Genomic DNA, 18,521 nt, shown 5'->3' with positions numbered 1-18,521 from the left:
CGATTGCACTGCTTAGATAGTTTGTCAAGTCTATTTTAAATTGATTCACACGTATAGAATTCGCAACTTCGGAGGGCAATTTGTTCCAAGCCTTTACTATTAAAAACATTAATATTCGAGAATAAACATGTGGCTTTCTTATTTCTTGATGGAATGGGTTTGGCCTTGACCTATTTTTACAAGCTTTTATTTAACTTGCTCTGTGACATAGTGTGGGTCAAATCTTGGAAGCTAAATTTGACCCACTTCCCGCCTTCCGATTGAGCTGAAATTTTGCATACACATGTAAATTGGATGACAATGCAATATTATGATGACATGGAGCTGGAGGTGGCTACGAGAACTCTGTGATAAAACAACACAAATAAATTGTGTTTGGGCTCGTTACAATTGTCTCGATGAGTATTAGTTGCTTGTGGAAAGAAAAGTACAGTCAGCTTGGTCCGACTTGCTAGGTAGGTACCTACTTCTTAATATTGTAAACCTAACCCAGTAGGTGTAGTGTAAATAAAAATAACAATATGTCCCATAAGCAATTCAAGAATTAAATATTCATCGCTTTTGTTAGTTATATTAGTTTAGCTTAAGAGATTATGAGTTTATATTTTTTTCATTCAAGAAATTTATTTGCTAGATAACAAGACTTTTTCATTGAGAATTCGTATCTTGATAGCCATATATGTACTACGTTAACATGCATCATCTCCAACCTAATTGTCTCTCCAAAATTCCGCGTCGGTGGCAGACAAGCGTAGAGCCTACAACATGCCAACATAGTCGCAACTCCATGCGCATCGCTCCACGTTTTACATGCGCGTTGCATGCACGACCTTTACAAACCTATGCACCCCTTTTGTGTACCTACTTTTTTTAGTTTATTCAAACAAAAGTATTAACACATAATTACAATGATATGGTTTCGCCAAAATGCTTGACAGTTTACTTACATTTGGGTAAATTACAGGTCTAATTTGGGTGAATTACTTGTATTTGCAATAGTTACGATTATAGAAGCGATTTGAGGTGATGATCTTATTGTAGTTACTTAAACGATATCCGCTTCCGCTCCCGCTACTTCCTATGGCTGGCGCGCCTGCGTGCGCGCAACGTAATCTTGCGTAATGTCGCCCGCGCATGTGAATGCAACATTTCGGGGATTTTCCTTTCTATTTATTGCGTCTTGGGCCCGGCCATGTTCCGTGTGTGCATTTTAATACTCATACTCATTTATTGATAATATTCTTGAAATATTACATGTCAACAACAGAAAATACATTTAAATCCGACGACCGGTTTGGCCTAGTTGGTAGTGACCCTGCCTACGAAGCTGATGGTCCCGGGTTCAAATCCTGGTAAGGGCATGTATTTGTGTGATGGGCATGGATATTTGTTCCTGAGTCATGGGTGTTTTCTATGTATTTAAGTATTTATAGATATTTATATATTATATATATCGTTGTCTAAGTACCCTCAACACAAGCCTTATTGAGCTTACTGTGGGACTTAGTCAATTTGTGTAATAATGTCCTATAATATTTATTTTTTTATTTAATCATTGGAAGTAATAAAAATGAAAAAAATATTTATATGTTTACAATTAAAATTACAATAAAATCGTTGTCTAATAAATTAAAATTTACAATTTAAACCAATATGTAAGTCATAAATGAAATATCATGTCATCAAATACATTGTTATTTTGGTAATACATTAATTATTTTTGTCAAACACTAAGAACTCCATAACAGTATAAAACTTCTTATCATTAAGCCAATTTTTTAGTTTGTTATTAAACATATTGCAACTCTCTGATATTTTAATGTCATTAGGCAGGGCGATGTCGGTGAAATATCAAAAATACTCCAAATTGTCTCTTAAATGTCCCATGATTGGTGCCGTTAACATATAGGTAATTTTGAACACTTTGTAATAATCTAATAATAGATACTACTTAAAATGTATTAACCACGTCACAGCTGACGTGTGTACACGTCATGATAGGGACGTGACGTGAAGTATAATCATTATGGACAAGGGTCGAAAATGTCCCGTGCTGTTTAAAGGGTTAAATTATTCAGCTGTATTTGGGGACACATGACTCGTAAAAATGTAAGCGATTTTTTCATGCTTTAAAATGAATCATTATTGAATACCTTTTTGAAAATCACATAATTAATGAGGTATTTAAGTTTTTGGCAATAATTGCATTTTTGGTACAAGCTTTCATCGCTGACTGTACTTTTCTTCCACAGGCAACTAATACTCATCGAGACAATTCTAAAAACCCCAAACACAATTAGCTTGCGTTGTTTTATCAAAGAGTTCCTATGGCTACCTCCTGTCTCCATCATCAGATCAGCTCGATGATACCGTAATATTGTCACCTCAGTTACATATGTATGCAAATTTTCAGTTTCATCGGAAACCGGGAAGTACAAACATATAAAACATAAATAAACAGTTACATTGCAAGTTAAATAAAATACACTTACTACTTGTAATAAAGAAATACAATACAATACAAATATTATTTATCGCTCACAATATGAAAAGAAAATTAAGCATATAAATTAAATTATGGTCGACAACAGGCGGTCTTATCACTAACGAGCGATCTCTTCCAGACAACCTTTGGATTTATATCCACTTTATATCTTAGATAACAGATTTTTGAAGTCTTAGGTACGAGTATTATGTATCAGAAAGTATTTCTAAAGTATCTCTTCGAAAAACATCTTCTGATATTGTTTATTGTTTATTTATTGTTTACTAAGAACTAACTAACTATTGTTTACTGATATTGAATATATTAAAAATACTATTTCATTAGATAAGTCGATTTTTATGACGATCATCAAATCCATTCAAGTATACATCTAGAATAAGATGTATTTATAGGTTAAGTTTCATTATACACCAAATAAACTATTTCTATTTTTTTTTTATGGAGGATAGGCAGGCGTTTGACCACGATCACACCTGATGGTAAGTGATGATGCGATCTACGGTGGAGCACGCTTACCTATGAGATACCTATCTGTGGCCCTAGTGAAAAAGGGTACAAGTCTCTGGCAGTTTAGGTGTAGGCATAAGGGCTCCTCTACACGATGGCCCAGCGTAGGCCAGTCCAAGGGACGCAGCTATGCGGTGAAATGAGATAGCAATATCACTTGCTCCCTCTAACGCATAAATGCGTCCCTAGGACTGGCCTACGCTGGGCCATCGTGTAGAGGAGCCATAAGTGTTACGTGGAACTTACACCCCTTTACACCTGCGCTGCCAGAGACTTGTACCCTTTTTCACTAGGGCCACAGCTATTTACTCTAGCCTTGAAGAGATTCAGATTGTTTCTATGCAAAATTCTTCCTGTTGTTCGAAATCGTAGAAATCTGTACTAGTTTCATACTAGGTATTAAAAACCACTCAAGTCGACTCTAAAAAATACTTCAGCGCACCACATATCTAACAAAAGGACCACATAACCGTAGGAACATCAAAGTGAATGACATAACACAAGCACAGTTCTAGCACATATAGAAAGCAAGGAAAGTAGTTGCAGGATCGATTCCGAGCATGCGCATTTTCCACCATCACTTCCGAACACCCCCCACCCCTAACCACCCCCCACTGCAACTGCATCCCAGTGCATATTAGAACGCAGGCAAAAAATAACCGAAAAAAATGACGCGCAATTAAATTAAAAAATATGCTCCCGCGTTCGAATTTTGAAAAGTGAGCGCCGCGTTCGAAAGACTATGAAGAGGAAAAAAAGTAAGAAAAAAACGAACATTTTCAATCCGTAAGCGACAATACCTGACATTTATCACGTTTATACGCATTTAATCAATAGTAAATCACAAATAGAATTTATAAATTAACTCCCAAGCAAATAACCCTCACCTTACGAACGAAATTTTAGACTGATATTAAACCAAATAGAGTATTTACATTAGTTGACGATTTGAGAAAGTTTATATTAATATTTATAAAACGCAATATTACACTTGAAGATACAAATTAAGGGAACAGACTAGTAATAAGTTTTTGTACGGACGAAAGATCTTGACACTTGAGTTTTTCAGTGAACATGTTGTGTTGTGTTATGTTGTGTTAGCCGCATTGGCAATATGTTGAACATGTTTGACATGTGGAACACGGTCAGCACGAAGCTTGAGCAGACGAATGTGCAGCAGAGTCAGCAACCACACACATCAGGTGGGAGTATTAAAGGTAACTTGATTTCAGGTACTTGTAGGGTGTTCCTATTTGTCCCCACCCCACGTGCCATGAGGCGGGGACAAATAGGAACGATTTATATGCAGCGCCTATTCCCATCTGTACCAGGCGGTGATGGGAATACACCACTTGTAGCTGATGTGCTGGAATGTTTTCCAAAATTGCCAAATTTCTTACGAATTTCGGAATAAATAATTATATATTTTTGTATGGGCATTGAAACTTTCCATTTCTAAAATTTCCTTGAAATTTCTAAGATAATTTAAGGAATGTTTCTAGAACTTGCACATCTGTTCTTGTAGCTGTACGCAGAGTCGATTCTAGAAACCCAAATAGGTACTACATATCCTAAATTGGTACTACAAATTCTAAATAGGTACTACAAACCCTGAATAGGTACTACAAATCCTAAATAGGTACTACAAATCCTAAATAGGTACTACAAATCCTAAATAGATACTACAAATCCTAAATAGGTACTACAAACCCTGAATAGGTACTACAAACCCTGAATAGGTACTACAAATCCTAAATAGGTACTACAAATCAATAGGTATACAGTACATATGGCCCTTTAAATGTTCGACACAGTAACATAATATGCTACTTCTCGCACTAGTGCTATAAAGTAGCCCCATATGTACTGTAAAAGTAGTTTAACATGTTCTTATAATCCCAAAGAATTTATTGGGATACAATTCTGCCCTAAGATTTGTAGATGGAAACAACCCTATTGTTACTACAAATCCTAACTAGGTACCACAAATCCTAAATAGGTACTACAAATCCTAACTAGGTACTACAAATCCTAACTAGGTACTATACAAATCCTAAATAGGTACTACAAATCCTAACTAGGTACTACAAATCCTAACTAGGTACTACAAATCCTAAATAGGTAAGTACTACAAATCCTAACTAGGTACCACAAATCCTAAATAGGTACTACAAATCCTAACTAGGTACTACAAATCCTAAGTAGGTACTACAAATCCTAAGTAGGTACTAAAAATCCTAAGTAGGTACTACAAATCCTAAGTAGGTACTACAAATCCTAAGTAGGTACTACAAATCCTAAGTAGGTACTACAAATCCTAAGTAGGTACTACAAATCCTAAGTAGGCACTATAAATCCTAAATAGGTACTACAAATCCTAACTAGGTACTACAAATCCTAAATAGGTACTACAGATCCCTCAAACTACGCTGAGCTTGCTGTAGTTGAAATATCAACACCCTATGACCCTACCAAACCTGAAAACCCATAATTGCACTCTGTTAAAAAAAACAGTCCAAAAACGTTGAACTTTGTTGAAACCAGCGTAATTGGAAAACCTACTCAAAATACTACAGGTTACCTTAAAAATTAAAAGACTACTTAATTCAGGAGTTATTAGTTAATTAAAAATCAGGACAAGTGCGAGTCGAACTCGCCCATCGAGGGTTCTGTACAAATTTAACTTATTTGTTATTTTATATTTTACAAATCTGTTTTGAGATGTTCCCCTATATTCGTAATGTAAGAAGATATTACTTGCCAAATTTCATAGTTCTAGGTCAACGGAAAGTAGTACCATATGAATTTTGATTACCTAGAGAGTGTCAAAATATACTTTATTTGTGACATAAACGGCCATATCCTTTTTTTACGTTTACTTAGAAATTTAATTTTTTCACAGCTTTAAGGGGCTGTAGATCTGAGTATATAGTTTTAATTTCAACTCGATACCTCCACGCGTTTTCGAGATAAAAGGGTCTTGATAGACAGACAGACGGTCAACAAAGTTGACCTGCAGGATGAAGCTTTTTAAACAAATTAACTCTTTCAGCTTCATTTCCTTAATGATTTAATATTGTTATATAGACAAATGCTGTAAAACAAGTATTTACTATCAGTTTTTAAACGCTGGCAACATTTTGCCATAGACAAGAGCCAAAGAGCTGCTTAAGTTTAATTTTTCATTTATATTGAAAATTAATGGCGCCATACGTCCCATGATTGGAGCAAAAAAAAACATAGTGTTAATAATATTGAAACCAATTGCATAGCTTTCATTAAATACATATAGAAAACATAAAGGTCGAATAGGACTTTCAACTTTTAACGCATGAAGCGGTAGAAATTCTACAGGTGTCGGTGAAATATCAAAAATACTCCAAATTTTCTCTTAAATGTCCCATGATTGGTGCTGTTAACACTAAACTTACACGAATACACAAATTGGCAGTGTCTACTGTACATATAAGCCAATGTGCGTCTATAACTTTTTACGATCAAGTCTAAAACTAAAGTAATAAAACCAAACACTATAATTAGGAACATCCTCTTTAAACATGCTTTAAAAAACATTAAAATACATTATTAAAAATATGTATATAACGATTGCGTGATCACATTGTTAAAATTTAGAAAGTTATGTCATAACACTGTTATTTAAATAATTATTTCACATCTTGCGTAACGAAACGGAAGAAAGTAGCCATTTAAGAATATGAGATGAGCATTGTTTAATTGTGAACGAAATCCACCGTTTTAAAAAGTTACGACGCCATTTTGAATCTACTGTTGCAAATTGAATTCATATTTTTATATAACGGACAATACTTAAAAAACCGGCCAAGTGCGAGTCGGACTCGCGCACGAAGGGTTCCGTACCATTACGCAAAAAACAGCACGTTTGTTGTATGGGAGCCCCCATAAATATTTATTTTAATCTATTTTTTAGTATTTGTTATTATAGCGGCAACAGAAATATATCATTTGTGAAAATTTCAACTGTCTATCACGGTTCATGAGATACAGCCTGGTGACAGACGGACGGACGGACAGCGGAGTCTTAGTAATAGGGTCCAGTTTTACCCTTTGGGTACGGAACCCTAAAATTTACCCTCTGGGTACGGAACCCTAAAAATAGAGACTTTTCAGTCTCAAATAATCCGGTATTTTATGATAATGCGTTTAAAATTTCGAACTCCTTAAAAAGGTTACGCACGAACGTATTTAAACTAAGTTCGAATTTCGAAAAATGCTACACTTTCTCATATTAATTGACATTTCGAAAGTGCTTTCGCGCGTGAAAACATTCGAAATTTAAAAAAGGACTCGGTGTGGCCAGTATGAAAGCAATCTGGTTTCTTTTTAAATGCGTTGCGCAACTGAAATGTTGGCATAACTGGAGTCTGAACCAGTTTTGTATGAGCGTGTGTAAACCCCTTCTGTATTTGGATTATAATAATGTATGCTTGCGCTGTTGCTTGGTACTTATAGACATGTGTGTTCTATTTAAGCGTACAAGTACAAAACCCAACCATTTGTTCACCACTCCTGTTATGCCATACATGTTTGAGTATTATTATGTTAGTATTCGTCTTCCTCTGATGCTGTTTTCATAATATAAAAATCTTGTAAATTGATAAAATGGACGCTCGATGTTGGTCTGGTCTGTCATTGCCTTTTAGTTCGTGTAGCTACCGTTGGCGCTTGTTGCGTATGCAGCTGTAATGTTCAGCCAAGGTATGGTTGGACCGGACCGATACAGTGTTATGTTTACGATGCTTGATATAAAAATAATCTTTACTTAATTTAGTCGTTATCTTTTATCTATTTTTCAATTTGTTCACTCTATATTATTTTGTCTTTTTCCTTCTTGTCTGTTACCTTTCGTGATTTTTCTCACTTGATGGTCTCATCGGAAGATCAGCGCTGGAAGCCACCAGCAACATGCTGAGATGAGGCCATTTCGTGGCACTTTATACTTCCTTTGTTTTTGTTATATCATGTAATTTAATGTGTCTTGTTTGTGTCTACGAATAAAAAAATATTCTATTCTATTCTATTCTATTTGGCGATTAGTTGATAGTTTTATCATAGAACATTTTCGCTATCCCTTGGAGTTATTTCATCAATCCTTTTAGTGACGCTTTTTCCTGAGAGGAACACAGAGAGAAAGGCATATTATGTGATTTTCCTGTTCTTCTTAGCAGTAAGATATCAAGAAGTGTCCGACGAAAGGATAGACCTACCAGACCTAGATACTTTAGAGATTATTATATCTCTAAAGTATGGAAGGTAGAACTGTTGCAAAAGTGTTCAGCTGTCAGCTATAAATATTGGTTCCAAAACTCTTCAGCGTAGCGCTGGAGTAGCTAAGAAGTAAGAACCTAGGCGTTATTGAGGGAGTGAAGTGCGCTGCCTGTGATTTGATTTTGTTTTTCAAATGTTCTAGGTTTTTGACGGACACTTTTTCGTATATGGAGATTGCATTCCTTACCTCTACCTTCCATACTCTAAAGGTTGTTTAACTGAGTAGTCAAATTAGCTTCTTTTTCGAACTATCAGAATAGGGTTGTTTCCAATTTTTTGAAACGCTTGTATTACGTTCTATATTAACTAAAAGTTGCCCTAAAGTTCAACTTTTATACTAAAAACGGGTTTAAATATGTTAAATTAACAAAATATATTTTGACAGGTGCTTTGGCGCCCAAAACGCTCTTTGAAAATCTTGTGACGTCACAGTTTACGGTTTGACACATAACTACATACACACGTAGAAGATACGAACTGTCAACTGACATTTGTTATTTGTTGTTTATCGCCTAACTGTCAACAGTGTCAATCCGAGAGTTGTGACGTCATCAGAATCTTCAATAACGTTTCGAGTTTGGTCACGTGACGTGTGCCAAAAGATATTTTAAATTCAATATTTACAAAAGGTCCCCTAATAGTACATTACGATACAAGTGCGAAAAATAGGAAATTCGAAACGAGTGGCGATAAATTAAAACACGACCGAAGGGAGTGTTTTAAATCGACACGAGTTGCGAATTACCTATTCGCACATGTATCGTACAACGTTTTACAGTACATATGGCCCTTTAAATGTTCGACACAGTAACATAATATGCTACTTCTCGCACTAGTGCTATAAAGTAGCCCCATATGTACTGTAAAAGTAGTTTAACATGTTCTTATAATCCCAAAGAATTTATTGGGATACAATTCTGCCCTAAGATTTGTAGATGGAAACAACCCTATTGTTAACTCCAACGGAATTCAATATGAAATAGAGACCTGTGACGTCACGTCAAACAACTTTGTTAGTTGAAAAAGGCGCGAAATTCAAATTTTATATGGGACGATAACTCTTAGCGCCTACCGTTTTTAAATTTGCCGCTTTTTTCTACTGACACAAATAGTCTGACAGAATATGGTTTTCCAGTAATTTAAGTGAAATAATTTATTTTGACTACAATCAAAATCAGTCTGACATATATTTCGTCTGATTTCAAATGTAGAGTGAATCATACTGTCTTTTTCTTACGCTAGTACTAGCGCCCAAAAGAAAGGGATGAGTATAGTTTTCCTGGTTCTTACTCACTGACAAGTGTTTGCCCGACTATAGGTAACAATTTTAATCCATAGTAAAATTATATACATATTAATATTAAAAACTTATTGTGTACCTACTAAAATTTACGTACGTAATTAATTATTGCGCAATTTCAACAAATTAAGTGCTTATTAAAACGCGATTCTAAGTAAATATATAAATAAACGAAATGTGATACTGTTTATGCGAATTTATTTTGTCAATGATGGAAAATGCCAACTTTGCTTATTTTATTTTGGTAGGTATAGACTATGATTTCGAAATCAATTATTAAGATATAATAACCTTACCTAAAATAAATTACCATGTTTTTTATGTTATTCAGTTCTTGCTGGCTACATTACAAGCTCTTTGCTTTGCCTAAAGGTTGACTGGTAGAGAATGCCTCATGGCATTAAGTCCGCCTTTTGTACTATAAGGTTTTCTTTTGTGCAATAAAGATTATATAAATAAATTAATTAATTAAAGGTTTTGATACTTTTAATACGACTAAAGGACTTTTATCCATGGTCATGCAATAAAATAAATAAAAAACTTTTAATTTAAGATTCCGATATGCATACTAATGGGCTTGGCAATTGTCAAAGGTTACGTTTTGAGGTATTTATCGAAAATAACTTCTCGATTAATGTTTAATAACTCGCAAAAGATAATGTTTGCCCAAATTCTTGAAATAAATATATTCTTTATTATTATATATAGTTTTGAATATATTTTAAGTTTGATAAAGGTTCGGGAATGTTTGCTTGAACTTCGGCCGAAACATGATCTTTATGCCGAAACCTGCCGAAAACGAAACCGAAACTCAGGTCGAACACCAATTGAAATGATGTCGAAGTACAAAATATGTAGAAACATTTACATAAACCCACAAACCCCAAAACATTAACTCCTAACAAATCCTAGGTGTTAACCCTTCGCTTGTTATGCGAGTAGGTAAGTAGGCAGGCCGAGATTCACCTACTGAGCTGTGACGTCATCGCTGCATACTGCGCTTGCGTGCAGGCGAGTCTTCGTAGCGGTTTAGTACTGGCGCGAGTTGCTGTTCAAGTAAATATATATCAGGGATATTGTAAATTAACAAAAAATATATGTATTTGAATTAACGGACAATTAAAATAAAAACAATGCATAAGAATTAAGGTGAAAATCTGTAGCAATACTAGAGCGAAAAATGCTCCCGCATTGGCGGTTATAAAATGTTATATAACATTGTGTGACAAAGACAACATAATAAAATACTATCAATACTATCATGTAGTCCCTGTCGCACGATGTTATATAACATTTTATAAGACAATATTGAAGAACCATAAATAAGACGTCGGCCAAGCCGAGCGACGTCTTTTTGCTCTTATTGCGTAGAAATAAAGCTTTTTTCTATCAGATTTTGCCGATATCACGTTGATAGATGTGGCGAAGCTCTCAGCTTGCACCGTAATCATAGCGGCTTGTTTTATACAGGAATAACATTACCTATATGCCGGTTCCTTACAATGCGTATATGTTCCAATCACCGCATGTTCCAATTTTCTCCTAATAAGCCTTAATTGTCACAAGTTTATATAGCGAAGCCTGCCTTTAAGCTTCGTAACCTAGAAAAAAGATTTATTAAGTATTCGCTATTGCTAATATTCTGTTACAAAAATTGTAAAAGACTACAGTTAATGTAAAATATAATGGGTGCCAGGAACCCGTTTGGCAGGCGCTCTGTTCGTAGTCGCTTTCCTCTGTAAAGCGGGAAAACGCTAGTATTGGCTACGCGTGTAGCGCTACGAAAACGTTGGCAGACATGCGTTCAAATACGTATACATTACAATTATTTTACAGGAGTAATAGGAGTAATATATAATTACAGCGAAATTTAAAAACTTGGCAGTGTACGTTATTGTTGCACGTTGCTCTTTAGGTAATTTTAGCCATTACAACATTTTCACGTACAAATATGATTTATTTGAAGTTATTTGTGAAATAAAAATAAATTTTCAAATTACAAAAGAACTGTCAACGACTGTTTTGTACTTACAATGCTCGAGAGATCTAAACGCTTCTTCGATCAACTCTCATTCCTTTTACGCATGTTCCAAGCTCCAACAGTCTTGGTACTTCAACTACTAAACAACTTGCCTCTCTCGTGTCCAAACGAAGCTCGGTGCAACGCACCGCCTGCATGTACGCATGCGCTATCATACGAGCAGCGTGCTGCGACAGTCTTGGTGCTTATGCCTAACTCTCGCGGCAAATGATGGTCCCTGTCCCTATGACAATTCCTTTGTCTCTTTTGTTTATGCTTAATTTATAAAATAATTTAAGAAATATGTTTTACCGTATTTTGTTTTTCAAGAGAAAACTTAAGTGGGTAGGTATACATATTTTTTCGCCTGTGGACAGTTTGTTGGCGAATAGATGCGCTCCAAAATAAAGCTAACAATTTTGTGTCATACCTACTCATACATTATACAAACTTATGAATTTATAGTTACATTTTTTAATAAATGTGACCGTGACAGGCAAAACATCCCAATTGGTCGCTTGCCATAAGGACGAGATTTGTATGTATCTTTATAGGAATAACCTGTCAAGGCAAGCGACAAAGAGGGAAGTTTTCCGGTCGTGGTCACAAATTAGTGTACTAAACTTCCAAAAGATGTCTTCAAACATTTTACGTGAATGTTACTCAATACAATAACTATTAAATTAAAATTTTTAATATTAAACCCCTACGCTATTCATTTTATGCCAAAATGCCTTACATCATTTTGGAAAACAGCTGATACTCTTCAAACTGTTGGATCGATTTCTATGAAACATAGCTAGCTAAGAAACACGGCAGGAAAACTCGCTTTCATGTAAAAAAAAATCGCATTGAAATCAGCCCATCTGTTGGAGATCTACGATGCGACAGACACATAGACAGATAGACACTGGCGTCAAACTTATAACACCCTTCTATTTGCGTCGAGAGTTAAAAATTACCATCATTCGATACGAGAAGTACAATCGAATTAATAATTTGGCTACATAACTGATGTAAAAACAATTGTCCGGCGAATACATATTGTCAGCAGCGGCAAAAAAAAATATTTATCCCTTTATTTGAGGTAATGATAATAAAGTAAACTACGGAACCCTAAAAAACGGGCCAAGTGCCAGTCGGACTCGCGCACGAAGTATTCCATGCCATTACGCAAAAAACGGCAAAGAAATCCCGTGTGTTGTATGGGAGCCCCACTTAAACATTTATTTTATTCTATTTTTAGTATTTGTTGTTATAGCGGCAACAGAAATAAATCATCTGTGAAAATGTCAACTTTCTATCACGGCCTGGTGACAGACAGACGCAGAGTGGAACCTTAGTAATAGGGTCCCTTTTGGGTACGGAACCCTAAAAAGATTATGTTTCTGTCTATGTAGTCAGTATTTAGATTCACATTTATATTTCTATAAAAAAGGCGTAAATTGTATACCTTTTGTACTTAAATTGGCACGCGATGTATACATTTGTTTTCAATGTCTCAATTAACCTTCAAAGAAACGCCTCCTAGCGAATAGATAGAATGAACAGTAAATTGCTACTTAGGGAAACTTTACAATGAATCTTTTTTTATAATTATCATTTTCTTTGTGCTGTCCCAGCATTTTGCCACGGATTACTTGAGGAGTCTGGGTATCAGTCCACTCGCTATAATTATTGGTGAAAATAAATAATGAGCAACATCATTAGACTCATCATTAAATTCTGTGTGATGTCTTGTTCTCTTGCTCCACAACCCCGAAATCACCCTGTATACACCGAAACCTAAACTATTTTTCGTAATAATCGTGGGTTAAATTATACCACTTATTAATGTTTTGAGCCATCTAGGGCTATAAGTACCTAAATCAGGCCTTAAATATGCTGATAATAGTCAAAGTGCCAATTATACCTTGACAGGTGACGTTTTTGAATGTACTTAATGAAATATTTATAGATAATGATGGATAAATATTGGTTACAAGTACTGGATTGTAGCTTTTGCTGGAATACAGCTCTAATCATATTTATTTACACTATTAAGTGTTAACTTATTTATAGGTATGAGTTCTGAAATTCAGATTGAGACACTAAATTTAGAAGTAAAGAATTAGTAAAAAAAAATCTTTTATTTAGCTAGTTCGCTTTGATCTAGATTTGGTGCACGGAAAGTATCTTAATTTAGCTTAGCCCAGTTTCCTTATAATGTTTTTCTTTGCGGGAATGACTGGCAAATATCAAATGATATTTCGTACGGAAGTTTTTTTAAATTCATCGATTTACACAGCCATAAACGGTCTGCTAGACCAGCGCTCAAACAAATAGTGTAAAACATAGCCCTAAAAGCAAGAGGCCAATTGAAACTTACATTGTGGCATCAAAATTACACCTTAATCATGTCAGTAGTCCGTGTCAGTAGTACGTTTTTTTCCAAATAAAATACCTATGATTTTGTATTTATTCCACCCAGAACAAGGAGCTCGTCAAACCAGCCAAATTTTATCCAAATGTAAAGAAAAAAAATCGGTCCTTTTACCATAGAATGGCCCTACGTTAGTCTCTCAAGTACCAAGACTGCCGCGTCCGCTCGCACGCTATATGGGTCTTGGCCAGGCAACTTTTTCTCGCGCCGAACCTAACGTGCGACGTGTCACATGGCTATGTTCGCCTGGTACCTAAGCGTTGGTCTTCCATGGTCAAGGCGCCCTAAAATATCTATACAGGGCCTTTTAAAATCCGTCTAGGGTAACTCTGCGCCGTTTTAAATAGAAGAAAGTCTGGTAGTGTCATTATAAACATAATATTTTCATAGAAATTTGACATTTCATATTACCACACTTTGTGTTGAGTTGGTTTTCCATGGCTTTTGGCAACATGACCGGAAAATTGGTGCAAAGTCACAGACACTGGATTTTATGAAAGCTGCCAACCATCAACTGACAAAATACAACATACTTTTGAACTGACAGGTTTCCTTGACTCTAGAGGACATGTACGCTATCATTACGTTTTGGTACATTCAAAAGGCCGTTAGCGGCCGTTATGACGTTCAAAAGTGGAAGTAGTAAGAAGTAGATAGTTTCCCTATCCACACTTCAATTACCTATCTCATCAGGGGCCCCATTTCTCGAACGGTATAGTCTAATATATTATTAGTGTTGCCATGGTAACCCATACGACTTTACAGTTCGTGGACTAATAATATTAGTCTAATATTGGAGCTATTTCTCGACCGGTATTAGTCTAACATTATTAATGTGTTGCCATGGTAACCCATACGACTCTACAGTTCGTGGACTAATAATATTAGTCTAATATTGGAGCTATTTCTCGCCCAGTATTAGTCTAACATTATTAATGTGTTGCCATGGTAACCAATCCGACTTGATAGTTCTTGGACGTCACGTTGTAAGCTTTAAGCGTTATTGAAGATTCTCGAACGATCATTCTCCAGATTTGTGCCTGCGTCTAAACTCCGTCAAACCGTACTAAATGTATGAAAAGTTTGACTGAGTTGAGTCTGACCGCAGTCATATAATTTGAGAATGACCTAATATTATTAGTCTACTGTCAAATCGTAAGGGTTTCCATGTCAATATTAGCCTAATATAACAGTTTTGACTGTTACCCGTGAACAAGATGTAGCTGCGTCGAAATATCGGGAGCTCAGAAACAATATAAAAGGTAATCACGGTTTATATCCCGGTCGATTTAAGTGTAGCCTAATATTGTTCGAGAAATGGGCCCCTATAGTACTAGCGTACTAGTACTAGTGATGTACTCGTAATACAAGAGCGAAGTTGGTTGACGCTATGAATTAAATTTAAATTTAAATTTAAATTTGAGCACTTGCAAATAGTTAAATATAATAAAAAACCGATTTCAAATTTTGTTTTTAAAGTAATATTCACATTGTAACACTTTTTACTACTAAGTTCTATTTTATTGTTAAGAAGTTATTTATTAACTTCAAATTATAGATTTAGGAATACGTATTACGCAAAAAACTATAAAAAACTATAAAATAAATAAATAAATAAAATAATAAATAAATATTATAGGACATTATTACACAAATTGACTAAGTCCCACAGTAAGCTCAATAAGGCTTGTGTTGAGGGTACTTAGACAACGATATATATAATAAATAAATATTTATAAATACTTAAATACATAGAAACACCCATGACTCAGGAACAAATATCCATGCTCATCACACGAATAAATGCCCTTACCAGGATTTGAACCCTGGACCATCGGCTTCATAGGCAGGGTCACTACCCACTAGGCCAGACTGGTCGTCAAAATATGTTATTTAATTAACTTGAATATTCCTATACCAATCCGGGTCCGGTCCGGCCGGATCCGGCCGGATTGAAAATCAATCCGGTTTGCAATCCCTAGTACTAGTGATGTACTCGTAATACAAGAGCGAAGTTGGTTGACGCTATGAATTGCGAGAAAGCGTCAATCAATGCTTCCGTCTCATAGAACTGTGACAACGAGCTACGGAGCTCCGTGTCTAAACGGCAATGGGATCTTTTAGAGCCATCGTTGACGGAATTTCATAGAGTGTGAGATATAATAGGGAATATTACACGAAATTCTGCGTAGGGGGCGCCACTACCACAATCCATCACAATGTGAGGGTCTACCGCGAAACAAGAAAATCGAAATTTCGTTATCTAACCTCTCTATCTCTTGCGTATTTGAGCGATAAAGAGGTAGATAACTAAATTTCTGTTTTCCCGTTTCCCGGTAGGCCCTTTGTAAACAATAAACCGCCTTGATGCATCAATGTCACATTTTATTACAACTTTCTTAGTAAAATGTGGATGTGGCACATTTAAAAAAATATTTTTTTGCACGAAAATGGATATGGCACAAACGTTTCTCAGCTGCAGCTGCAGCGGTATCCTCACGACAACTGGCTATTCACCGTACATTGCTGGTCAAACAAATAATATCGACGCTAAGTACAGTTGTTACTTCTCGACCAAGAAATGAATAGGAAATTGTCAGCGTCAAGTGTCAATTGTCACCGTGGTGAAATAGGCCCCTTTAAAATATCGTTACAAAATAACCCCCTTATCGATAAACGTCTACTAAAATTTACAAGCTAATAATCGTTTGTCCCTTTCCATCATACTAATACGTCGGAAAGGGACAAACGATTATTAGCGGCTTGTCAACTTTAGTAGACGTTTATGAATAAGGGGGCAAGTAGATAATTCAAAAGATACATCAACAAATTTGGAATGGATATGTCAGTGTCAAAAGTGACGTTTCGTCACTTGAAGCACTGACATATCTAATCGATGTCGTATGTTTAGGAAATTTTGGCCATATCTTAAAGTTCGAATCGGACCGTTATTATTTTTTAATTGAATACATTTCATGACACTTGGCATCATGCTATCAAACGACTGATCCCTCTATTATTCATCAAATTTTTAATTTTCCGCCATTTATACATATATTTTTTTAAAGTTGGCCTGATTATCAATTAATTATTAAAAATCCATGGAAACCTGGGCATAGATTAAAATTTCATCAAACAACCTTCAGGGCCTAACCCTATTACCTCGGTTTCGCTTTGACAGTAAAAAAAACTAATCAGTCTAACCTTGAAGGGAAGTTGCGAAAATTTGTAAAAAGGCCTCACTGCCAAACGACAATAGTTACACAATCCACAATCTAAAGGTCGATTTCACTTTGACAACTAATTGTTTTAAAGGAAATCTGTATCGACAATGATTCGATTGACAAACTTATTTTTACGCGTGGCTGAATTTGGAGTTAGCATGTTTCCATACGAGTTAGTATGAGATGTGGCGTAGAAGCGCTGATGACACGCGCAAATGTAACTTTGTAGTCGATTTTAAAAATTGGAATATTAGAATATCTATGGTAGAAAAAGGCGGCAAATATGAAAAATTTAAGCGCAGACTTTTACAAAATTTTAATGTAGAGTCGTGGTTACTAACAAATTCGTTTACTACATTACAGCCAGTTTGTTTAGTGTTTGAAATAAATAAACAAGAACTTATCAATAAAATAGATAATTACATTTCTAAAACGATAAGGCAATGATAAGCTTTGAATTATGTCTAAGACCTTTGTACTTCAATAACCAATACAAAATTGCTCTATTGTCACTCCTACTTGCTATGCGCTGGCAAAATAACTGATGTCCAGTAATTTAAAATCGACACGAATTACGTTCTCACAAAAACAGTTAGGTAGGTCCAAAGTAAACTATCAAAAATGTAGTATTATTCATATAAATTCATATAGGTAAATATAAAATGAACCACATTCCTATAAAAGGTTAAATATCTCAACGAATAAGGTGAACCAACATAACGATACAAAGAAAAAGTTAAAACACAAAACTGGATTGGCAACCTCTAAAAGAAAGCCCTTAATTTCGCCGAGGAAAAGTAAAAATTCGAATTTCGAAATTTCGCGACAGGACGCCTAGCATTGTGACCGGCTCAATTAAAACAAAATCTAAAATTACGCCTTTAGATTATCGACCTTATTACCTTTTGTTATGGTTGGTTTTCCATTGAGGTAGGTTGCGGCGTGAAGCCAACTCAAAAGTATGTCACAAGTTGAATAGCACGGCACAAGGTCGTTCTATCTGTGAGCGCGTTGCGCGTCAAAACTGCGGATGTGACAAACATCAACTATTCGTTATTTGAAATTATTCGCTAAATTATTTACCTATATTGTATATATTATTTGAATGCTTAGAATGTTATTAGATGGCATTTATTGTCTTCATTCGTAATGACTTTTGGACAAAAGTCCTGCTAAACATATTGCGCTTTTTCTTGACCTATGTGTATACTTAGTTATGTTTGTTTTTATCTGAA

At 35.3% G+C, this 18,521-nt stretch overlaps 1 protein-coding gene across 5 annotated transcripts in view; it reads left to right on the top strand.

Moving 5' to 3' along the window:
• Positions 1–18,521, top strand: part of LOC133532155 (probable nuclear hormone receptor HR3) — a 194,558-nt gene that overhangs the window by 57,930 nt on the left and 118,107 nt on the right. The window contains exon 2 of one of the 5 annotated variants that reach the window (XM_061870693.1): positions 4,083–4,230. The exons of 3 other annotated variants lie outside the window; for them this stretch is intronic. In XM_061870693.1, coding sequence (XP_061726677.1) covers positions 4,128–4,230 — 103 coding nt within the window. In that variant the 5' untranslated portion in view covers positions 4,083–4,127. Of the gene's footprint in view, positions 1–3,639; positions 4,231–18,521 lie in introns of those variants that run through there. One more of the 5 variants, XM_061870694.1, reaches the window with a different exon arrangement.

This window comes from Cydia pomonella, chromosome 26, assembly GCF_033807575.1.
Source record: "Cydia pomonella isolate Wapato2018A chromosome 26, ilCydPomo1, whole genome shotgun sequence".
In the NCBI taxonomy this organism is placed as follows: domain Eukaryota; kingdom Metazoa; phylum Arthropoda; class Insecta; order Lepidoptera; family Tortricidae; genus Cydia; species Cydia pomonella.
This window is presented reverse-complemented; position numbering and strand designations above follow the sequence as displayed.